This window comes from Quercus robur, chromosome 4 (assembly GCF_932294415.1).
Source record: "Quercus robur chromosome 4, dhQueRobu3.1, whole genome shotgun sequence".
NCBI lineage: Eukaryota > Viridiplantae > Streptophyta > Magnoliopsida > Fagales > Fagaceae > Quercus > Quercus robur.
In genome coordinates this window covers 24563954-24589334 of record NC_065537.1, presented here as the reverse complement: position 1 = coordinate 24589334, position 25381 = coordinate 24563954, and the positions used below count along the sequence as shown (strand labels likewise).

Below are 25381 nucleotides of genomic sequence, written 5' to 3'. Positions count from 1 at the left end.
AATTTTTGCTTCTCAAAGAAATATCTGCTGCTCGTCAGCTAGTTGTAAAGCCAATCTAGTTCTTTGCCCAGATACTTGACTAGCAAACTTACCAGACCCATGTGGATCTAGTAAGGCACTCACATCGATTCAGTGACAAACCATCATTTCTTATCAGAGAAATAGGACTCATTAGGTGCAAATATGCAATTACCAGAAGAAAACCAAATCCACTCAAAACAATATAGAAACAAATTGTCACCTATAGAGGGGTCAAATCATTGAATTCAGATAAAGGAGAGAAGCACCCCAGTAATTACCCCAGAATACCGAACATAATATAACATTATTCTTTAAACTTTTCTAAGTGCACATCATTATTTCATCACCACGTTTAGGACACAACAAACAGATTCCAGTAGGATCCATCATTGCTTCTGTATACAGCTCCAGTCCTCCCGAATACATTTTGGGGCATCATCAAAACAATGGTTTCCTCTTCATGCAATTATAGGCTAAGGGCAGCCTCATGATTCTGCATAAGCAGATTGTATGCAACAACACCATTTCTTCTGCTGTAAACATCAAAGTGATAGCAATATATAAACCAATAAATGTCATTATAAAGCAACATGTTAGTCCCATTGATACACTCTGAGACTTTTTTTTTTCATTCATATCTTCATTGACATTCATAACCATTAACCAGCCTCAAATAATGGCATGAATATGGATTATTTGGGACATCAATAATTTGGCAATATGAGCTATAAACCTAAATGAAATTTGATTATACATGTAAGAATAACATGAATGTAGTAGTAGTGTGAACTAGACGTGGCATCAAAGAAGAAACAATGAGTGCAGAAATACTATAGATGGACTGATTTGAAATAGTAAGAGCAGAAAGGCAATAGGAGGACCAAAACTAATATATCCTGAGGATTGATTGGATGATACATGGCTTAAAATGAAGTCTAATGGTGGAACAGATTTAACCCCAGTTGTAGCTGTAATGGCTTTGTAGATGAACTAAGGCCACCCACATTTCTTTACACTGAGTAAAGAGAATTCCACATATTGTCAACCATAAGATTTAACAGCACAGAGAAAAATTTTGGACTCCAGAACTATTGAGTATAATGTAAATGAGGGAGGTGACAAAAATTTTATTGGGTATATTGAAAGTAATTCTAACAAAATCTTGAGAGCAAGATTAGTAATCGTTTGAGATGTAATATATATGTTTGAACAAGCAGTATTCATTAATTCAACATATATCTTGAGAAACATCACAGTATCTTGGCCGCAACTCAGGAAATAGTGAATTATAGTGTAAACTTGATTTTGATACTGATATATGATCAAAAACAGTTGTAAGTACTTGAACATTCTTCTGATAATGAAGGTTCTGAATATTTTATTTTGTCAACCTAACACAAACCTCCTGCTTTTATTGGGAATCAAGGCCCTCAAACATTGGATTAAGGCATTTTCTCTACCGCTTCTTACCCAGAAAAACCCTAAGTTCAAACTAAAAGATGAATAATATTTTATGATCTCAATTGAAGTAACAAGGAATGGCTGTGTGAAATGAAAAGGCTCAAAGCATAAATTTGAACAAGGCTCTAAACAAATCAGAGTGGAAGCCAATATAAGAAACATGCAAGATTGCAACTTACAGAGTGAGGCTTTCCAAGAACTGCTCTGTGGTTATATTTTGAGTCATCCTTTGGTGGTGAGTCAGGCTTTCCACCCGTCTTTTTCTCATTCCGAGCCTTGTTGACGATTACTGTGAACCCCTCAGCTGAGGCCGGGTCATTGACATCCCATTCACCAAACTTTGGCAATGGTCTATCCTTTTCCTGTAGACATTAAAAATTTGTATGATATGCATGATTAATGAAATCTTCTTCCATGATCATATATAAAGGAAAATATGATACAACAAATGAATGAGATGTAGAAGGATGGGTGCTTCACTTGCACTTAATGAAGCAACCAAAATAATTGTACTATTTTGATCCATAAGGTGAAATTAGATTCTTCTAAGAAAATATGTACATATGGAACAGGATACAAAACAGAAACATTGATGAAAAAATATCAAGAGGTCTTACCACTAAAAGAAGTAGCTTCTTGGACGACGATAAGCTGGTATGATGGCAGGCATGGAAAGTGAGAGCAAGACCCAATACTGTAGTGACAATGGAGGCCTACCATATTTGGGGAAAGAGACAGGGAGGGGGAGATTGATCATAAAACTACATCCTTTATTTCTTTTTCTTTTTCAATTGTTAAGAAAAAGATTCATAGGTTGACAGTGACAGCCAATACTTAACCAATTTCCATATGCAGGATCTATATATCACATCATATGGTAAGAAACACATATCAATATGATTGGTTTGTTTAAGTGAAAACAGTACCTCAACGGCTGGAGTTTCATGTGTTATTAACAGTGTCACAAAGTAAGAAGAAAACCATGAAATCAAATTAATAATGTCAAGAAAAAAAGAAAATTTTATAAAAAAATTCATTGGGGAGTAAACAATCTGTACTGACAGCAGGCTGGGTACAAAATGTGGCATAAAGAGAAAAGATAACAATTCCTTGTCAAGAGAAAGGGACCAATACAGTTTTATTTCGGAAAGGCCATGTTATTGGCCGGTTAACCCTACTACCGAAATTCTATGTACGAAGAAGAATTAGGCACTCTGCCAAAAAAAAAAAAAATCATACTAACTTTCTATTCAAAATTTCAAACTATCCTTAGAAATAGAGGAAACACTATAATCAAACTATTCTTATGAGTTATGATATGACCGAACAAACAAAGTTCATGAACTGTGGTTACAATCAAGAGAAAGTATAAAAAATTCATACTCTATAACACTGGGCATCTTCATTAAATCCATAAAGGTTGCACTTTCAAGAGTTAAGTTTACACAACTCACCCTAGAAACACATGCACACAAAGAATCGCATTGCCAAGGACTTAACGTGCGATAACCCAAGAAAAGAACCCTCACCAGCCCTTTTTTTGGGGCGTCCACAAAAGGTATTAAAGTTTTGTTTGCAAGAATTTGGGGGAATTGATGATTACTAACTCCACTAGTAATCTCACAAGAGCTTTGATTACATATACATACTTACTAGTTCCTACTTATGTGAAGCCTAACAGATGATTTATTTATGCTCAAAAGATTCAATTGATTGACTGGGACTTTTTTTGTAGCACACTATGGATGTACAGAGATGTATATTTTTTAGGCGAAAATACACTTTTGGTCCCTACATTTTGGGTCAATTCCCATTTTGGTTCCAAAATTGATTTCGTTACTAATGTAGTCCCTAAAAAAAGAAAATCGTTTTTAAAATGGTCTCTACCATCAACCCACTAACGGAAACCTCCTACGTGGCAGACGGAGTGCCCTGCTTGCTGACGTGGCCATTAAAATATTATTAAAAATAATTATTTGGTATTTTTAAATACCACGTCAACATTTTAATTAATAAAATAAAAAATAAAAAGCCAGATTTAACAATTTTAATTTTAATTAAAAAAATAAAAACCAAAATTTTTTTTTACTTTTTTTAAGCTGTAAAGATTGAAGCTCAAGCTCCATCGTGTTCTCATTTAGGAAAAAAAAAAAAAAAAAAAAAGCTCTCATCTTGTTCTCATCTCTCAACTCTCATCTCTCATCTCTCACTCTCTCAATCTCAAAAGCCAAACAGCATGACCACTCAAAAATCAAAATCAAGATCAAGAGAACCCACAATCTCATGATCCCTAATCTGACAAACCCTAACCCTTTAAATTGAAGACCCACAAAACCCATCCTATGATCAAACCATATCTAGTTTGATCATGGAATTTCTTGGAATTTTTGATGATGTTGGTGTTGGTTTTGAGGATGGAGTTTGTGGGGGTTGAGTTTCATAGATTGATGAGAGTAAGGATCGTGATGGAGATGATGTTGATGTTGATGTTGGTGATGATTTGGTGGGGTTGATTGAAGAATGTGAGCAGCAAGGGCTTGGAGAAGTGGGTTTGGTGAAGAAGAGCACCGCCGCTCGGTGGTTTTGGTGAACTCGAATCAGTGGGTGTTGTGAACACAAATCGGTGGTTGGGTCTGCTGATGATTTTGGTTTGGGTTGTGATCTGGGTTTTATTTGTGTTTAAACTCAATTTGTGATATGGGTTTGTGTTTGTGTTTGATCTCTGTTTCTTTTTTCTTTTTGTTTTTCTTTTTTGTTTGTGTTGTTGTAATCTAGGTCTGTGTTTGATCTCTATTTGTGATCTAGGTCTGTGTTTGTGTTTGATCTCTGTTTTTTTTTTTTTTTTTTTTTTTTTTTTTTTTCGTTTGTGTTGTTGTGATCTAGGTTTGAGTTATTAGTTGCTGGGTTTGTGTTTTTGTAATTTGGGTTTGAGTTCTTCTTGTAATGTTCTAATGAAAATTAATAATAATAAGTAATAATTTTTTTAATTAAATTAGATTTAAGGGTTTTTTTAATTTAATTTATTTTTTTATATAAATTTTCTGACGTGGCTTTGTTTAAAAAAATTAAAATGCTGACGTGGTATTTGAAAAAGCTAAATAATTATTTTTAATAATATTTTAATAGCAACGTTAGCGCCATGTCAATAAGCAGGACACTCTGTTCGCCACGTAGGAGGTTTTCGTTAGTGGGTTGACGGCAGGGACCATTTTAAAAACAATTTTCTTTTTTTGGGACTACATTAGTAACGAAATCAATTTTAGGACCAAAATGGGAATTGACCCAAAATGTAGGGACCAAAAGTGCATTTTCGCCTATTTTTTAATCATGTTAGAAATTCGATATTACTGGACTTTAAATTTTTTGCACATTTTTGCTTTGTTATTTTATTGATTTTTTTTCCTTGTAATCCTTCACTAATGAATCTTTATTAATCTCACTATTGTGTTGAGGTTTGTGATTCGTCAAATAAAAGGACATACTAGCGAGTTGATTCAAGATTTCATGATAGGACAAGTTAGAAATTTAAGTTTAAAGCTCAAAGGAAAGGGCTTTGTCAATTCGGTTTCACTAACAACTATCCCTACAATGGAACTATTGACCTTGATGTACCTGTTGATCACTTCTGATAAGCCAAGAATGTATTGACCCCTTGTAATGAATTAACCAATTAGTTAACCAAGTTAATTAATTAATTCAATTTGCATGCAATAAGCGTGGTAGCAGAAAAAAATCACCAAATAACTAAATGAAGTGGAAATTAAATTGACACGGTGATTTGTTTACAAATGGGGAAAACCTACACGGCAAAAACCCCACCGGGTGATTTTAAGGTCACCACTTCCAAGAATTCACTATTATCACAACAAGTGGTTACAAGTAAAGAAATCCCAGGACCTTATACTAACCTACAGTTGAACCCTTATCCCAATACCTAATTGGACTTGTTCTGTAGTGACAATCTCTCCTTTTAATGCACTGCTCCCAGTACGTGACTAACCAATTTGATGCATGGATCCCAGTACGTGGCTTACTTACCAACTTGAGAAGGATATTGGCTGCAAAGTTCTTTATTTCATCATACAATGAAAATCACGAAACTCCTTGGTTACAAAACCCTATGGTGTACAAACACAGCAGCTTCTTGAAGAGAAAGATGAACTAGGGAATATGTCTCTGGTTCACAATATGCTTGTGAAAAACTTTTGCATTAAAACTTTTGCATTAAGTTGCATCATTTGTGACGGCCCTTAAAACAATCCTTATATATGTTTAGGGTTGTGAGAAAAGAAAGCCCAAACATCTATTCACGGATTGGAGTGAAATCAGTTATGAAAAACTGAATTTCATAAACCTTGATAGATACCCTATCTGTCGAGAAGCTGTCGAGCATCGGGTTTTAGCAACCTTTTAAACCTCGATAGATACTAGCTGTCGAGCTTTAAAATCTAGCACTTCTTTACTTGTTTCTTGGACAGACTTGCATGGTTTTAACACTTGAACTTGAAATCTTGTTCCTTGAAGCATTAAACACATCCTAGATCTACCCAATTACAAGTAAAGTGCGTTTTGTCAAAGGATTAGCCAATTCTATATTAATATGTTCCTAACATTGATTCACATATGTTCTAACAACTTCACATACTTTGATCAGCATGAGGATGGTGAGAGGCTTCATTTCTTTTTAACCCTTAATAATCCCTCCTCCTTTTTATTTTTTTACCAACATTGAAGAATGATATCTGAAATTGTTGTTGATCTACGCAGAGTACTTCTCCCCCTTGCTAGAACAGATAGCAAATTTGGAGGAAGACCTTTAGAACATCTAGTTTGAAAATCAAATAGGTAAAGTTTGAAGAACCAAGTTTCCTTTCTATGTTGAAATTGAATGTACAATGCATCTCCTCAATCAATGTATCCGAGCTCATGGGCGTGCACGTACACACATGCACACATAAAAAGTTAATCATGTTTGGACTTGTTAAGTTGTATTTAGTGATTTAAGATCTACAAATTAGTGGTTTTTTTTTTTTTTAAATGTTGTAGTTAATGATGCAATGAGCCGGAGAGCAATACATAAGGCAGTGTTTGAATCAACAAGTCTAGCATTCTTTAAGTCTGCCTTCTTCGATGCTTGTTTGAACGGAAGCTTGGGACATCCAGGGTTTAAATTCATTTGTTGCTTGGATGTGTAATTACAAGATAGAAATATCATGTAACCATTGCCGTTTCACTTTATTTATAGTTTTGTAGCATATCACGCTAGTTGAGTTGCCTAACCTTTGATGATGTTGTAGAGATGTGGCAATTATGGTTTGTTAAAATTATTTTTGATGAAGCACGATATGACCTCGTCAGTATGCTCCTTGTCAGTGCGATGGACGACCTGATATCCTGTGTAAGAAAAAAGGCTAAGTAGAAAATGACACCGGTTTGGGGCTTGCCAAGGACCCTTCGATGCTTAAGTTAGCTAAAACTCTTTTGAGATCAGTAATCTATAGAGCAATTTGCGTATGTGTTTGATGTATTCCATATACCTGTCTCCCTTGGCTTTATATAGCCTTAGTGTGTATAAATGCTCAGTGTAACGTTGTACCACAGCTGGAGGAGTTATGGCTTAATGGTGGCCACTTAATCCCAGCCTTTTACTGTCCATAATAGCCATTTAAATACACATTATTGGACAGTAGTAACACTTTCGCGCTTATTTATCACTCAATCATTGAATGCTATCTAGAATTAATGCACCTACGCTTGTCCATACTCTTACTCGTCATTATCATGGACGGTTTGCAAGTACGGATGACCATTTATATGTTACTTGTCAATTGCCTCCTTTATTCCTTTGTCGTCATTCATTTGGACGAGAAAAGGAATATGGAAAGTCTTTTTTGGCAGGTCAACTTGTTCGTGCCCCGAGATTTTAATCTCCTCACATTTATTGTGAGGCGATATTCCCATCGGGTGATTTCCACGCTTCCTTCTTCAATTGGTCGCACATGTGTGTTTCCTTGTGTTTCCCATGCATTGATTTTGCTTCCCTTTTTCAGCAAAAACTCCTCATATTCTCCTTCTTCTTCAACGTAGGCTGTATTTGAAATCTGAAACCAAAAAAAAAAAAAGGGCTCCTGCACATTCAGTACGGTTAGACTTCTTTTCTTCAGAACTCCATTAATGGTTGATTTTGCTTTCATTAGGCAGGAAGCTCCTTCTATTTCATTCTTCTTCTCTAGATTAGGGGTGTTCTTAGAGTTTTCTGGTGGGCATCATCCTCAAGTAGGTTTCTTTTTACCTTGAGATTGTGAAGCTTTTAGACCTGTTTTGACCACTCTTTACCCCATGCTTCGTCATTCTTTGATTGCTCATCATTTAGAGATGACTGCTGTAGAGTATAGGGATATTGATGTTAGGTCTAGCAAACCCGAAACCGGTCTGTCTTCAAATGGTGAATCTATGGATAAAGACTTTGAGATTGTAGTATCAAAACCCTCGTCGTCCTCTAACCCTCCTCTTCTTCATCTTCAATCCCTTTCCATGCTCTCTATGAATCTTGCTCTTTGGAGTAGATACACCTAAAATCTATAAGAAAAAGATTTCAATTCACTAGAGGGGTTGTGACAAAATCACCTTGTCCAAATGAAAAAGCTTGCTCCATCGCCCATGGTAAGGTGAGTTTTTACGAGGCTACTTTTTTGTGTGGCCTTTGTTTTCCTATTCATCCTTTCATCATGCAACTACTTTCTATTCTTAATGTTGCACCTGGACAGCTCATCCCTAATGCTTGGAGGACGATTATTGGTTGTATGTTAGTTTGGGTATCTGCCCATGATGGGGACATGATAACCCTGAATGAATTCCTTCATCTATATTGCTTGAAACATTCAACCCACTATGGGTATTTTGAACTTTTTCCTTGGAGTAAGGAGTTTAGGATCGTCCGTAGTTTTCCTACCTCTTTTCGTGACTGGAAATCACGATACTTTTTTTGTTTCTAGATCCCGATGGGAAACCATGACTGACGACCTGTGGGGTAAGGTCCCATGGTTGCTACGAAAATTGGAAATCCCCTCTCTTGGTGTGTGCCTCTACCTTTCCGTTAGATCAACTATTTTAACTTATCATATTTTGATTTTTAAACTTGTTTTGCAGTTTCTGATCGTCCTAAGTTGGAAGACCGCTATCAAGGACAAGTTCAAACTGCTCTTGAGTTTGCCTATACAATTGATGAGTTTGATGACTTGGTAGACCCTGGTCACTTGTATGACTGTTGTCTTGGACCTGAACCTTCTGCATTTGTGTTAAAGAAAATCGCTCGGGAAGAGAAAAGCATGTTTAACTTTACTTTTTCTTCTCTTATTTCCCTTTTCTTCATAAGAGCTTGGCTTTCTGACTTTTGTTTTGTAGAAATGGCTACCAAGTACAGCAAATATAAATATGCCAGTGTGAAGAGCTTGAAGAACGAGCCTTTATCTCAGCCTATCCCTAGATTGAAGAAATGTAAGCTAGACAAAGGAAAAAACGAAACTCCTGCCCCTTTATCTCTTTTTGGCACCCCATCTTCTCCCACACCTTCCCTCGAGATGATAACCTTCACTCCTCCAACCACTGGCTCCAAAGGGAAGGGTAAGGCTGGAAAAAGTGTCTGGGAAGATCCTGCCACAGCCCTTGGATGAGCTCACAACGTTATCACTAATGATGAGCTCAAAGGTCTCTCGTCCATCCCTTCTCACAAATTGGTCAGTTGTCATATCCACAAACTAGTGCAGGTATTTTACTCAGCTACTTTTTTTGCTCATTGAATTTTTACACCTATTAAAATTTTTTACCTTTCTTTTATCTTCAGGTTCTCAGAGAATCCCTACGCTTGATGACAAACTATTTGAGCAGTGAAGAGAAGGTAGAAGTGGCTAATTCCAAGGTTGACTTAGTTGAGGCTGAGAGCTCGAGGTTGAGGAAAGATTTGATTGAGGCAATGGACCAAGCGACAAAGGCTAAGGAGAAGGTGAAGGAGCTCAAGGTCACGCTAAAGGTGGAGAAGAAGCTCGTCATTCAAAAAGATGAGGAAGTTCAAGCTGCCCTTCTGAAGACAAACGAAGAACGTGAGAAGCTAATGGTCCAGTACTTCAAAGGCTTGAGTCTGATCACTTTTCTGATCTTCAATTCTTCCAGTACTTCAAAGGCTTTGAGCTTCTTCGTAGGTGGATGATGAAACATTATAGTCAATTAGCGGACTTTGAAAACCTTGATTTCGAAGCCATTGATACTTAGATCCTTGCCGACGAAACTAAAGAGAAGGAAGGTGAAACTATTGTTGATGCTACTAAAAGTGATGGTACTGCCACAAGTGGAGTTGTGGACGAGGCTCACATGGACGAAGGCCACATTGAGGAGGTCGTCAGTGCTCCTTGAACGAAGATTTTTAATAACCTTTTCTGTTGTTTTTTTGAAGACTCTGGTTGCCTTATTTTTTGAGGCTTTAACTTAAAGACAATAGATGCCTCGTGTTTTGAGGCTTTAACTTAGGAACATTGAATATTTTGTATGCATCCTGTTTTGAGGACTTTGTTTTTTTAAGCAATGCCTTTGCCTAAGCTTTATTCACTTATTCAGTCTTTGCTGAAAAGGTTTTGTTATGGCCTAACCCTCGAAGTTCTCATTATAACATCAGACTTCGTTTTTTGAGGTTCTTTTGACCATTCATGATATTCCTTTGGGAATACATGATCTGAACTTGGAGTTTTCATCATTAATGACGTACTTTGATGTTAGAGTTTTTACCATATTTATGATTTAAACTTGTCATTTGAGTTCTTTTTTTTTTTTTTTTTTTTTAATGATTTAAACTTGTTGTTTGAGTTTTTACCGTGTTTATGATTTAAACTCGTCGTTTGAGTTTTTACCGTGTTTATGATTTAAACTCATCGTTTGAGTTTTTACCATGTTTAAGATTTAAACCCGTCGTCTGAGTTTTTACCATGTTTATGACTTAAAGTCGTCGTTTGAGTTTTTACCATTTTGTATGCCTCCTGTTTTGAGGGCTTTGTTTTTTTTTATGCAATGTCTTTGCCTAAGCTTTATTCACTTATTCAGCCTTTGCTAAAAAGATATTGCTATGGCCTAAACCTCGAAGTTCTTGTTATAACATCAAACTTCGTTGTTTGAGGTTCTTTTGACCATTCATGATATTCCTTTGGGAATACATGATTTGAACTTGGAGTTTTCGTCATTAATGATGTACTTCGATGTTAGAGTTTTTACCATATTTATGATTTAAACTTGTCATTTGGGTTCTTTTAAAAAAAAAATGATTTAAACTTGTTGTTTGAGTTTTTACCGTGTTTATGATTTAAACTCATCGTTTGAGTTTTTATCGTGTTTATGATTTAAACTTGTCGTTTGAGTTTTTACCATGTTTAAGATTTAAATCCGTCGTTTGAGTTTTTACTATGTTTATGACTTAAAGTCGTCGTTTGAGTTTTTACCATTTTGTATGCCTCCTATTTTGAGGCCTTCGTTTTTTTAAGCAATGTCTTTGCCTAAGCTTTATTCACTTATTCAGTCTTTGCTGAAAAGGTTTTGCTATGGCCTAAACCTCAAAGTTCTCATTATAACATCAAATTTCGTTGTTTGAGATTCTTTTGACCATTCATGATATTCCTTTGGGAATACATGATCTGAACTTGGAGTTTTCGTCATTAATGACGTACTTCGATGTTAGAGTTTTTACCATATTTATGATTTAAACTTGTCATTTGATTTTTTTTTTTTTAATGATTTAAACTCATCGTTTGAGTTTTTACCTTGTTTATGATTGAAACTAATCGTTTGAGTTTTTACCATGTTTAAGATTTTAACTCGTCGTCTAAGTTTTTACCATGTTTATGACTTAAAGTCGTCGTTTGAGTTTTTACCATTTTATGATTTAAACCCGTCGTCTAAGTTTTTACCATATTGAAAATGGGTATCTCTCTTTCATAACCCAATCTCGTTTGTAAATTTAAACTTGAGGCTTTGTCAAACTTTTTGAAAAAGGGATGGCTTATGGAGCCTTATTATTTCATGCAACCTTATTTATCAGGGGATTACAAGAGAAATTACTGAAAATAACTTGAGCAAAATACTTGGAAGGGAAATTACTGAAAAATTGCTTTAAAAGGAAAAAACACAAAGAATGCTTGCTTATCTAATGCATCATCAGGCGAGGTACTCCTATGGACGGAGCTGATTGATCCAAGTACTTCTTACTGATAATACTTCTTGGGGTGTTTCACGTTCCAGGGACGAGGTAATGGATTACCGTCGAGGTCCTTCAAATAGTAGCTTCCCCTTCTTGAGTAACGGACAACCTTATAAGGTCCTTCCCAAGTAAGGGCTAACTTTCCCTGGGTTGGGTCCCTAGTGGCTTGTGAGACTTTTCGCAGTACCATATCGTCGAGGTTGAACCTTCTGAGCTTTACCCTTTGTTGATATCGAGCCATTCTCAGGGCTACCTCGTCTCTTACTTTAGAGAGACAATCAAAATTGAGTCTTAGGTCGTCATTATTTAAACCTTCGTCATTATGGGCTCGTCTAAGTCTAGACAACCCTACTTCAACAGGGATAACTGCTTCCGTACCAAAAGCTAGCTTGAAAGGCGTTTCTCCTATTGGCGTTTTTGCAGTTGTTCGATAAGCCCATAATACCCCTGGTAACTCCTCTGGCCATGCACGCTTTGCCCCCTCAAGTCATACTTTGATAAGTTTGAGCAAAGTACGATTTGTTACCTCTGTTTATCTGTTCGCCTATGGATGGCTAGGCGATGAATAGTGGTTTTTTATCCCCAGCTCTACACAAAATTCCCTAAACCCTTGGCTATCAGATTGTCGACTGTTGTCAGAGATGATCGTCCTTGGGATTCCAAACCTGCAAACAATGTTCTTCCAGACAAAGTTCTGTATCTTGCTTTCAGTGATCACTGCTAATGGCTCTACTTCAACCTATTTAGTGAAATAATCAATGGCTACAAGTAATAAATTAACATGTTTCTTCCCTCATGGGAGTGGACCAACGATGTCAATCCCCCAGGTGGAAAAAGGCCATGGAGAGAAAATGTTCGTCATTAGTTCTCCAAGAATGTGTTGTCCATTTCCGAACCGTTGACACTTATCGCATTTCTTGACGAGCTCAATAGCGTCTTTTTGCATAGTTGGCCAAAAGTAGCCTGCCCTGATTGTTTTTCCCACCAACGATCGAGGTCCTGAATGATTACCACATATGCCTTCATGGATTTCTTGCAACACATACATCAGGATTCAAGCATTTTAAGTAAGGCATCGAAAATCCCCTCTTGTAAAGTTCACCATTCATGATAGTGAATCTGGCCGCTCAAACTCTAACCTTCTTTGCTTCGGACTGGTCAGATGGTAATTGACTGTCTTTGATGTAAGAAAGGATTGGATCCATCCAGCTGCTTGGTAGTTGGACGCTGAAGGTTTGCAATCCGTCTATGCTAGGGATCGTCTAGATTTCCATGAATAGCCCTGGCTTTGCTGTGGCATCTTTAGTTGATGCCAACTTAGCAACCTCATTAGCAGCTGAGTTGTATTCTTGTGGGATTTGTTTGAATTTAATGTTATCAAAATCTTCAACGAGTTAACTCGTCAGTTTGAGGTACCTCTTCATTCTTTTTTCTTTTTCCTTATACTCGTTGATTCCTGTGACAGACGAGTCATCTGCATAGATTGTCCAATACTCTGTTTCCTTATCCGGGTCTGGAAGAGTAAACTCAACGATAAAATCTGCTAGTGCCTGGGCTTTGATTGTCATTCTTAGTCTGTACTCAATTGCAAACTAGCTGAGTTTAACAGCCTACTGGACCATGCACCTTGTTGCATCTGGTTTGCTCATGGCTTTTCGAATTGGCTGATCCGTCATTACCATGATGGTGTGAGCTTGGAAGTACGAACAAAGTTTTCATGAAGCGACGATCAATGAAAAGGCAATCTTCTCTATCCTTGGGTACTTCACTTCAGCGCCCTGAAAGGCTTGACTTATGTAATACACGGGTCGTTGTACCTTAAATTCTTCACAAATCAAAGTTGAACTGATGGCTGTCTGTGATACAGCCAAGTACAAGAACAAGTCTTCTCCTTCTACAGATGGGCTTAAGAGTGGAGGCTTGGCTAGGTACTCTTTAAGGTTCTGGAAAGCGGCTTCACACTCATCCATCCATTAGAAAGCCTGCTTAAGAGTTTTAAAGAAGGGGAGACACTTATCAGTGACCTTTGAGATGAACCTGTTTAATGCTGCCACTCAAACTGTCAGCCTTTGCACTTCCTTGACCGTCTTTTTAGAAGTTATGTCAAGTACGACTCTAACCTTCTTTGGATTTGCTTCAATTCCTCGTAGAGACACCATGAAACCAAGGAATTTTCCAAACAAAACTCCAAAAACACACTTCATAGGGTTGAACTTCATTCTATACTTTCTCAAAGTATCGAACGTCTCTTGGAGGTCTTCAAGGTGGGTTTTGGCTTCCTTGCTTTTCACGAGCATGTCGTCCACATAGACCTCCATATTCTTGCCTATCTGCTTGTCGAACATCTAGTTAACCAATCTTTGGTACATAGCACTTGCGCTCTTTAGTCCAAACAACATGACTTTGTAGCAATATAGGCCCTAGCTAGTGACGAACGCAGTTTTCTCCTGATCTTCCTTCTTTATTAGGATCTGGTTATAACTTGAAAAAGCATCCATGAAGGTTAGCAGTTCACGACTAGCTGTTGAATCAACGAGCTGGTCAATTCTGGGAAGGGGAAAACTATCTTTGGGGCATGCATTGTTTAAGTCTGTGAAGTCCACACACATTCTTCACTTCCCATTGGAATTTTTTACCATGACAACAATGGCAAGCCATTCGGGGTAGTAAACCTCTCGAATAAATCCCACAGCCAAGAGCTTTTCTACCTCTTCCATAACTACTTTGTTTCGCTCTGGGGCGAATACTCGTCTCTTCTGTTGGACGGGCTTCTTCATTGGGTCAACGTTTAGACTGTGCTCTATTACCTACCTGTCAATTCCTAGCATATCTTCGTGGCTCCATGCGAAGACATCCAGGTTCTCTTTCAAAATCTTTACTAGCTCATCCTTTAAGGACAGTTAGAGCTCTTTTCCTACCTTGGTAGTTTTAAAAGGGTTTCCTTCCACCAGCTCTATATTCTCCGCCTCTTCCATAGGCATGGGTTGTTCTTCTTCTACCAGCCAAGCATGATTCTCTCTGGACACCAGGACCGTCTGATTACATTCTCTAGCTAAAAGTTGGTCTCCACAGATTTCTCCAATCTCGTGGGGGGTTGGGAATTTTATTTTTAAGCAGTATGTGGAAGTTGCAACCTTGAGGCGGTTAAGGGTTGGTCGTCCAAGAATCACATTATAAGATGAAGGGAAGTCAACAATTAGAAAGTCTACCTCCCTTGTTATTTGAGCTAGGTGAGTCCTTGTTGTAATCTATAGGGAAATGATGCCCTTTGGATATACGTGGTCTCCAATGAAGCTAAACAATGGAGATTTGAAGGGTTTGAGACGTTTTGGATCCAACTTCATCTGTTGGAATGCTGTCATGTACATTACATCTGTCGAGCTTCCGTTGTCCACCAACACCCTTTAGATGTTATACCCTTCAATGGTTAGCATAACAACGAGGGGGTCATCATGTGGCTACCTAATTCCTTTTGCATCTCGCTCAGAATAAACAATGTCATCGTTCTCGACACGATGATGTTTGGCTATTAGGTGCTTGACATGAACACTGTTAACTTATCTTTGGACTGACTTTCTGAGTGACTTGTACAATCCCCTCACAACTGCTCCTCCGGTGATCTTCCTTATTTCTCCCATGACTTGTTTAGGATTATCCTGATCTTCTTCCTTGTGGTCGTCAATAGACTTCTCTTCCGTCCGATGGTGAGCCTGATAGTCTTTTTTGATAAATTTCTGGAGTTTCCCCCTCTAAATCAAATCCTATATTTGTTCTTTCAAATCTCGACATTCGTCGGTATAGTGACCATGATCCTTGTGGAAACGGCAGTATTTCTTTGAATGTCTATGCTTTGAGGATGAGCTTAATGGTTTGGGCCACTTCAAAGCAGGATTTTCCTTTATCTGCATGAGGATTTTGTCCACAGGCATCAGCAAAGGTGTGAAATTTAGCTTTTTCTTTGACGACATCTTTGGACCACTTTTGCTGGCCTTGGCTTATAAAGGATTATCTTTGCGATCCTTCTTCTTGCCCAAGGATTTAGCGCTTTCTTCCTTCTTTCACTTGCCCATCAGTCCTTTTATAGTCAACGCATCTTCTCCATTCATATGCTTCTATGATTTGAATAGCAAATCCATCATTGAGGTTGAAGGAGTCTTCCCTAGAGAGAAGACGAGGTCAGGGTTGTTCAACCCTGCTTGGAAGGTCATCATTATCACCTTATCATTTGCTTCGTCAATTTCCTGCATTGCTTTGTTGAAGTGCTTTACATACTCTCTTAGGGTCTCCCCTTCTTATTGCTTCACAGTTAACAGATGGGAGGTGGGCCTTTTATGGTGTTGGCCCCTAATGAAATGGCGAACAAAAGAATCACTCAGCTAATCAAAGTTTGCAATACATGCCGTAGGCAGCTTGTTGAACCACATCCTTGCTACCCCTCTATGGGTTGCTGGGAATGATCTGTAAATGACTTTATCTGGGGTTTACTGGAGATTCAATGTCATCTTGAATGCCCCTATGTGATCCAGGAGATTCTTAGTGCCATCATAAACTTCCAGTTGAGGAAGACAAAATTTGGGAGGTAAGGGACACTCCAAAATGCTGGTAGTGAAGGGTGAATTCGTCCTCTTGATCATGCCATCAAGATTTATTGCTATCTTCCCCTTCAAGGCATTTTTGACTTTGTCTAACTCCTTCCTCATGTTCTTTATCATTTGATTGCTACCATGAGTCGACTGTGCGGTGTGTTCTAAAATTTCCTATTTGTTATTTCCTGGGCTATGGGCTTTGTCGTCATTGTCATTGCGGTTACATCGTGACTGTGACCTACTCATGCCCTCTGGAAGTGCTTTCCGTTTCAAGTCCTCTGTTTCATCAACTCTTGCACATGAGCTATTAGTGCTTGAATTTGTTGAGCCATCACCACCGAGTTCGGCAGTGCAATCGTGGTTGAGTCCATCGATTCTAAAGAACTTAGTCAGTAGAGAATTCAACGGCTTGTGGTCGATCCCCATAGATGGCGCCAAACTGATGAAGCACAATTTGACCTCATCAGTATGCTCCTCATTAGGGTGATGGACGACTTGATATCCTGCGTAAGAAAAAAGGCTAAGTAGAAAATGACACCGATTTGGGGCCTACCAAGGACCCTCCATAACAATATTAAATGCTAATTTAGCTTATATTTGTTCTTTCAACCTCAATGATGGATTTGCTATTCAAATCATAGAAGCATATGAATGGAGAAGATGCGTTGACTATAAAAGGACTGATGGGCAAGTGAAAGAAGGAAGAAAGCGCTAAATCCTTGGGCAAGAAGAAGGATCGCAAAGATAATCCTTTATAAGCCAAGGCCAGCAAAAGTGGTCCAAAGATGTCGTCAAAGAAAAAGCTAAATTTCACACCTTTGCTGATGCCTGTGGACAAAATCCTCATGCAGATAAAGGAAAATCCTGCTTTGAAGTGGCCCAAACCATTAAGCTCATCCTCAAAGCATAGACATTCAAAGAAATACTGCCGTTTCCACAAGGATCATGGTCACTATACCGACGAATGTCGAGATTTGAAAGAACAAATATAGGATTTGATTTAGAGGGGAAAGAACAAATATAGGTTACATCGTGACTGTGACCTACTCATGCCCTCTGGATGTGCTTTCCGTTTCAAGTCCTCTGTTTCATCAACTCTTGCACATGAGCTATTAGTGCTTGAATTTGTTGAGCCATCACCACCGGGTTCGGCAATGCAATCATGGTTGAGTCCATCGATTCTAAAGAACTTAGTCAGTAGAGAATTCAACGGCTTGTGGTCGATCCCCATAGATGGCGCCAAACTGATGAAGCACAATTTGACCTCATCAGTATGCTCCTCATTAGGGTGATGGACGACTTGATATCCTGCGTAAGAAAAAAGGCTAAGTAGAAAATGACACCGATTTGGGGCCTACCAAGGACCCTCCATAACAATATTAAATGCTAAGCTTCCATTTTTATATGTTATTACTACTGAGATATAGATATAAATTAATTACTACCCACACCATAAATCCTGTCCCTCAGACCTCCAAGCACTTTGTGCTAGGGGAGGTATCAACTAGCCTAAGAAGTTCGGTGGTATTATTATGTACTAGTTGATGATTGAAAACATGTGTTTTGCAATATTGAGTAATGAAACTAGCATTCAAACTAAATGAAGAAAACGAATATTTTGTTATGAATGGTGTACCTTTTGTTGTTTTTGTTTGATAGAGCTGTTATTTTCAACTTTTTTTTGTTTTTTATCAAATATATGAAGTTGGAACCATTTTTTGTTAGTATAAAAAAAGTTGTGAAGAAGCACAATCATTGGACTAAGCAAAAACCATGGACCCCTAGCCTTGGTGTAGTTTTATCCTTGGGTTTGATCCATTAGCAACTTCCAATCAACCTAAAGCCCATAAAATGACCAAAAGAAAAAATTAACGCTTCAACATAAAACCCAATTCCATTCAATTTTTGTTGTTATTTTCGCTAAGTTGAAGCTCTAAAATTCCTCATTTGAGACATTTGTCGTGTCAACAACTATTGCTATTGTGGTGTTTGTACCATGCTGTCATGTAAGTATCTTTGAACTTTTTTTTTTTTAAATGGTGAATATAATATATATATATATATATATATAGAGAGAGAGAGAGAGAGAGAGAGAGAGAGAGAGGCAACATACAAAAAATGAAGCAACTCAACCAAATGTTAAAATACTTTACTCATACATTTCATATGTTATTGCATACTTCACTCATACATTTTATAAGTTTTTTTCCAATTTCAATGGGGGAGGGTGTAGGGTAAAGGTGCAACCATTGCAGCAACAAGGGTCACGAAAGCAACAAATTGGTTGCCTTTGTATGCTTCCAATAAAAGCTAAGAATGCCATCAATACAATCATTAAAACCTTCACCACAAATTGCTTGTAAGTATCTTTGAACCATGCTATCATGTAAGTATCTTTGAACTTTTTTTTTTTTTTAAATGGTGAATATAATATATATATATATATATATATAGAGAGAGAGAGAGAGAGAGGCAACATACAAAAAATGAAGCAACTCAACCAAATGTTAAAATACTTTACTCATACATTTCATATGTTATTGCATACTTCACTCATACATTTTATAAGTTTTTTTCCAATTTCAATGGGGGATGGCGTAGGGGAAAGGTACAACCATTGCAGCAACAAGGGTCACGAAAGCAACAAATTGGTTGCCCTTGTATGCTTCCAAAAAAAGCTAAGAATGCCAACAATATGATCATTAAAACCTTCACCACAAATTGCTTGTAACCTTCCATTAACACTTACTCCTAAAATTCTTCAAATAGCGAGTGTTAGTTGTCTTGAGTTGTAGAATGAAAGAGATCTAATTTTTGCTAGAAAAATATGAATTGGCACAACTAATTGAAAATACTTGTGTTCATAAATAGGTGAAAAAATAATATTGATATGAAAACTCTTGGGAACACATTAAAGATCTCATTTATTGAATTGTCGTTTTTCCTCCCTTATTGAAGAGCTTAATGAACGTTTCCTCTCTATCTCCACGTAAATTGTTGTTTCTTAATCCTATAACACTAGCCATTTCTTATATGATAAATAAAATAAAATAAAACTTGAAGGTTTTGTCTTTTTTAGGGTTTATTTATTTATTTTTATTTTCTTAGGGTAACAAATGCCCGGATTAAATGTGATTCAGAAACCCTATAATTTTTTTCTTTATATAAATTATGTACCTTGATTATCAAAATAAATAAATAAATTATATATATTGTATAAAATTTTGTTTGCAAGAATTGATGGGAATTGTTGATTATTAAATATACTAGTAAATAGTAATCTCATGAGAGCTTTGATTCAATATACATCTGATACTTATTAGTTCCTATGTAGGTGATGCCCAACAAATGATTTATTTATGCTCAAAAGATTCAATTGATTGACTTCGACTTTTTTGTGGCACACTTTGGATGGAGAAAGATGTATATTGTTTAATCATGTGGAGAATTCGATATTAACGGACTTAAGATTTTTTGCACATCTTTGCTGTGTTATTTTTTGGATTTGTTTTTCCTGTAATCATTCACTAAAGAATTTTTATTAATCTCACTGTTATGTTGAAATTATTAGATAAAGGGACCTACTTACTGGTGAGTTGATTCAAGATTTTCATTACATGACAAGTGAGAAATTAGTGTTTATAGATCAGAGGAAAGGGCTTTATCGATTAAGATATTTTGCACATCTTTGCTGTGTTATTTTTTTGATTTGTTTTTCCTGTAATCATTCACTAAAGAATCTTTATTAATCTCACTGTTATGTTGAAATTATTAGATAAAGGGACCTACTTACTGGTGAGTTGATTCAAGATTTTCATTACATGACAAGTGAGAAATTAGAGTTTATAGATCAGAGGAAAGGGCTTTATCGATTCTGTTCCACTAACAGGCACCCCTACCATAGAATTATTGACTGTGATGTACATGTTGATCAATTCACATACCATGGAAAGGGCTTTAGAGTTTTTGTTTCTCCGTGTGGTCAAGGAGAGTAAATGGATGGTAAGAAGTCAGGTTCACAAATGGATACCACCTATAAACAACTGCATTATTTGCCAATGGAACTTCATATTTCAGCATTGATAGCACTATATCAGAAAGTCTCACTGCTAAAACAGTTTTTTAAATAACTTAGAATCTTCAACACTTCCATCACACATCAACTGCACATTGCCATCACCTCGGGATCATTGTACACGGATGATGAATTCACCAGGAAAAGAAGTTGGACTATTTCGTCAACACAACAATGCATGCCCATTCAGACTAAAACTTACTAATTTGGCCAAGTCTTCCTCACAGTAACCATCATTAACATGAACAAGTTTAGCAGAATCAACTTTATCAAACAAAAAAAAAAAAAAAATTATCAAAAAATGTTGAGCAGAATCAACATCTTTCTTACTTTCAATTAAAAAAAAAAAACATATTTCTTACTTTTATCCCATATAGCAATTACTTGCCCCTATAGCCCTAACAGTAAACAGCTTAGAAGCTGTAAGCAGCTTATAACCTCCCAAATGAATAGCATTATGCTCAATATTGCTAACAAAGTTCAGCTTGAAATTTTTTCTTTCGAAGAAATATCTGCTTATCATCAGTTCGTTATAAAGCCAATCTAGTTCTTTGCCCAGCAACTTAACTAGCAAACATAGCAGACTCAGCAGATCTAGTAAAGGCAACACACATGATTCAATGACAAACCATCATATCTTATATTAGAGAAATAAGGAGGCCACATAAGGTTTAAGTTTGCACTCTGCAGTTACCAGAAGAAAATCAAATCCACTCAAAACAATATAGAAACAAATTGTCACATATAGAAGGGTCAAATCATTGAATTCCGATAAAGGAGAGAAGCACCCCAATAATTACCCCAGAATATTGAACATAATATAACATTATTCTTTAAAATTTTCTAAGTGCACATCATTATTTTATCACCATGTTTAGGACACAACAAACAGATTCCAGTAGGAACCATCATTGCTTATGTATATAGCTCCAGTCTTCTGGAATACATTTTGGGGCAGCCTCATGATTCTGCATAAGAAGATTGTATGCAACAACACCATTTCTTCTGCAGTAAACATCAAAGTGAAAGCAATATATTAACCATTAAACATCATTGTAAAGCAACATGGTAGTCCCATCGATACACTCTAAGACATTTTTTCTCATGCATATCTTCATTGACAATCATACCCATTAACCAGCCTCAAATGATGGCAATATGAGCTAAACCTAAATGAAAAGTGAATATACATGTAAGAATAACATGAATGTAGTAGTGTAAACTAAGACGTGACATTAAAGAAGAAAAAATGAGCGCAGCAATAGTAAGGATGGACTGATTAGAAATGGTAAGTGCAGAAAAGCTATAGGAAAAATAAAACTAATATTGTCTGAGGATTGATTGGATGATACATGGCTTACAATAAAGTATAATGGCAGAACAGATTTACCCCCAGTCATAGCAGTAATGGCTTTGTAGATGAACTAAGGCCACCCACATTTCTTTACACTAAGTGAAGAGAATTCCACACATTGTCAAACCATAAGATTTAACAGCATAGAGAAAAATAGTAAGGATGAACTGATTTGAAATAGTAATTGCAGAAAAGCAAAAGGACGACCAAAACTAATATTGCATGAGGATTGATTGGATGATACATGGCTTAAAATGAAGTCTAATGGTGGAACAGATTTACCCCCAGTTGTGGCAATAATGGCTTTGTAGATGAACTAAGGCCACCCACATTTCTTTACACTGAGTAAAGAGAATTCCACATATTGTAAATGATAAGATTTAACAGCAAAGAGAAAATTTTGGGACTCCAGAACTATTGAGTATAATTTAAATGTGGGAGGTATATTGAAAGTAATTCTAACAAAATTTTGAGAGCAAGATTAGTAATTGTTTGAGATGTAAGAAATATGTTTGAACAAACAGTATTCACTAATTCAACATATATTTTGAGAAACATCACATTATCTTGGCCGCAACTAAAGAAATAGTGAATTATATAGCGTAAATTTGATTTTGATACAGATATATGATCAAAAACGGTTGTAAGTACTTGAGTATTCTTCTGATAATGAAGGTTCAGATGAATATTTTATTTTGTCAACCGGTCACAATCCTCCTGCTTTTATTGGGAATCAAGGCCCTCAAACATTGGCTTAAGGCGTTTTCTGTACCACTTCTTACCCAGAAAAACTAGTTCAAACTAAAAGATGAATAATCTTATATGATCTCAATTGAAGTAACATGGAATGGCTGTGTGAAACGAAAAGGCTCGAAGCATAAATTTGAACAAGGCTCTAAACAAATCAGAGTGGAAGCCAATATATGAAATATGCAAGATTGCAACTTACAGAGTGAGGCTTTCCAAGGACTTCTCTGTGCTTATATTTTGAGTCATCCTTTGGTGGTGAGCCAGGCTGTCCACCTGTCTTTTTCTCGTCCCGAGCCTTGTTGAAGATTACTGTGAACCCCTCAGCTGAGGCCGGGTCATTGACATCCCATTCGCCAAACTTTGGCAATGGTCTATCCTTTTCCTGTAGACATTAAAAATTCGTATGATTTGTATGACTAATGAAATCTTCTTCCATGATCATATATAGAAGGATGGGTGCTTCACATGCACTTAATGAAGCAACCAAAATAATTGTACCATTTTGATCCATAAGGTGATATTAGATTCTTCTAAGAAAATATGTACTTCAGGATACAAAACAGAAACATTGAAAAAATAAATCAAGAGGTCTTATCACTAAAAGAAGTAGCTTCTTGGACGATGATAAGCTGTTATGATGGCAGGCAAGGAAAGTGAGACCAAGACCCAATACTGTAGTGACAAAGTAGGCCTACTGGAGTTTCACGTGTTATTAACAGTATCACAAAGGAAGAAGAAAACCCATGAAATCAAACTAAAAATGTCAAGAAAAAAGAAAATTTTATAAGGAATAGTCGTTGAATCGCAATAAAACAAGCAAGAACTAAGATGATAGAAAAACTCATTGGAGAGTAAACAATCTGTACTGACAGAAGGCAGGATACAAAATGTGGGCATAAACAGAAATGATAACAATTCCTTGTCAAGAAAAAGGGACCAATCCACTTTTATTTCCGAAAGGCCATGTTATGGACCGGATAACCATAGTACTGAAATTTTATGTACAAAAACTATTCTTATGAGCTATAACCATACTACTCTTCCCCCAAAAAAAAAAAATTCTTATGACCTCATACTAACTTTTCTGTCCAAAATTTCAAACTATCCTTAGAAATAGAGGATAGTTTGAAACACTATAATCAAACTATTCTTATGAGCTATGACCAAACAAACAAAGTTCATGAACTGAGGTAACAATCAAGTCAAAGTATGAAAAATTCAAACTTTATAAAACTGGGCATCTTCATTAAATCCATTAAGGTTGCACTTCCAAGATTTAACTTTACACAACAAAGAACAAAACCAACATGTGTTGTTGCTGAATAAATACATACACACATACAAACATACATCTTAAAAAATCAAAGGTAACACAGTTAACATCGTTAATGAACAAAAAACCAGAACCAAAATCAAATCACATACAAAACAAAAGGACAAAATGGACCAAAACCCAGAAGCAAAAAAACGTATTGGAAACTAAACAAATCGAATTCCTCTCAAGACAAACATACACACATATCTATATATACGCATACATGTAGTAAAATAAGAATTCATTTTCTGGGTATTTGGGGTGTGAGTTGGGACGTACCGCCATGACAAACAATGAGTTAAAATGAGAACTCAGAGAAACTCAACAAAGTATCTATCTCTCTCTCTCTCTCTCTCTCTATGGCCGCCTCCTCTTCTTTGCTGTGATGATGATGATTCGTTTTCCTTTCGTTTCCTTTTTCTCTATCTTGGAAAACCAAAACACAGAGAGAGAGAGAGAGAGAGAGAGAGAGAGCCAATAGTTTAGAGAGAAAGAGAGGGAGTGGGCCAATGGGCCAGAAACGAGAGACAAGGACATGTTTATGGAAATTAGATTAGAGAGTAGGATTAATTAAGGGCCCACCTTCTTTCATTGCCAACGGCTTTTCCATTTCCCATTTTGTAAAAAAAGAAAAACTGTTCATTCAATTTCTTTAGTTAAATTATTCAATCATTTCAACAGTAGTAGCTATTTTATTATTTATTTAGTAGGTTAAGATTCGCAATCTATTTCTAGGCCAACGAAACTTTTTTTTTTTTTTTTAAGAAAGATTTAATAGTCTATTTTGATAACAACTCTTTATTATCTAACTAAAATTCAATTAATTTTTAGTGTTGACGAAAATTGAACATCTTAAATCTCTTATTAAGGCAACAAAGATTTTACCAATTAAGTTAAGTAAAACTTACTTCCAGACCAACGACTTAAACTGCAATTTTAAATAGTTTATATATATATATATATATATATATTGAACTATTAATTTTGATAGAGAAAGGAAAGGAATAGTCTGTTCACTTTTCATGTTTCATGTGTTTGAGACAATGAATTTTTACACTAGATATTTACTATTTAGGATTCGAAATCACACAATCTATTAAGGGAACTCACTTTAAGCCTTTTACAGTCTTCATTTCTTATTTGTTAGTTTGATTAGTCAATACGTGTGGGAAAGTTCATATGAATTTGTCATGAATGTGTTTGGTAGAAGATTTGGACATGCCATTGGTTGAAATTTTCAACTAAATGAGTGTTTGGATCCAAGTTGGGCTATGTTTCACATCTGCGTTTTCCCTTCTTTTTTTTTTTCTTTTTTTATTCACACGCAATAGCTTTTAGGAGACAGTGCACTGTTCACTACTGTTTGTGCATTGTTCATCAAAAAAAATTATTAAAAATGGGTCCCATGGTACTATTCACATATTTAAAAGTTATTTTGTTACGATATTTTCAATTTTCAGTTTTAGCAAAAATAAGTTGTATCCAAACGGACCTTAACAATCTCTCTGTTTGTTTCAAATGAAATTATAATAATGAAAAATAAATCCAGCGATAAATAAATAAATATATATATATATATACA

General features: G+C 36.3%; 1 protein-coding gene across 7 annotated transcripts; it reads right to left on the bottom strand.

Moving 5' to 3' along the window:
* Positions 1 to 195: 195 nt before the first annotated feature.
* Positions 196 to 24320, bottom strand: LOC126720938 (protein NOI4). Of its 7 annotated transcripts, none has more exons than XM_050423863.1 (4): positions 24079 to 24301; positions 22684 to 22866; positions 21771 to 21829; positions 196 to 554 (listed from the first exon to the last, which is right to left on the bottom strand). In XM_050423863.1, exons 1-4 carry the CDS (start codon positions 24082 to 24084, stop codon positions 488 to 490), a joined length of 315 nt encoding a protein of 104 aa, XP_050279820.1. In that variant the 5' UTR covers positions 24085 to 24301; the 3' UTR covers positions 196 to 487. The 7 variants fall into 7 exon arrangements, with proteins under 7 accessions (XP_050279820.1, XP_050279824.1, XP_050279822.1 ...); XM_050423862.1 differs by lacking the exon at positions 196 to 554 and adding an exon at positions 21071 to 21385 and having other exon boundaries at positions 24079 to 24298; XM_050423867.1 differs by lacking the exons at positions 21771 to 21829; positions 22684 to 22866 and adding an exon at positions 1662 to 1844 and having other exon boundaries at positions 24079 to 24320.
* Between the last annotated feature and the right edge of the window lie 1061 nt (positions 24321 to 25381).

Coding starts and splice junctions, on each gene's coding strand:
- LOC126720938 (XM_050423862.1), bottom strand. Junction 21,830..22,683: donor TCCTTGGAAAGCCTCACTCT/GTAAGTTGCAAT, acceptor CTCTTCACTTAG/TGTAAAGAAATGTGGGTGGC. Junction 21,386..21,770: donor CATTACTGCTATGACTGGGG/GTAAATCTGTTC, acceptor TGTTTACTGCAG/AAGAAATGGTGTTGTTGCAT.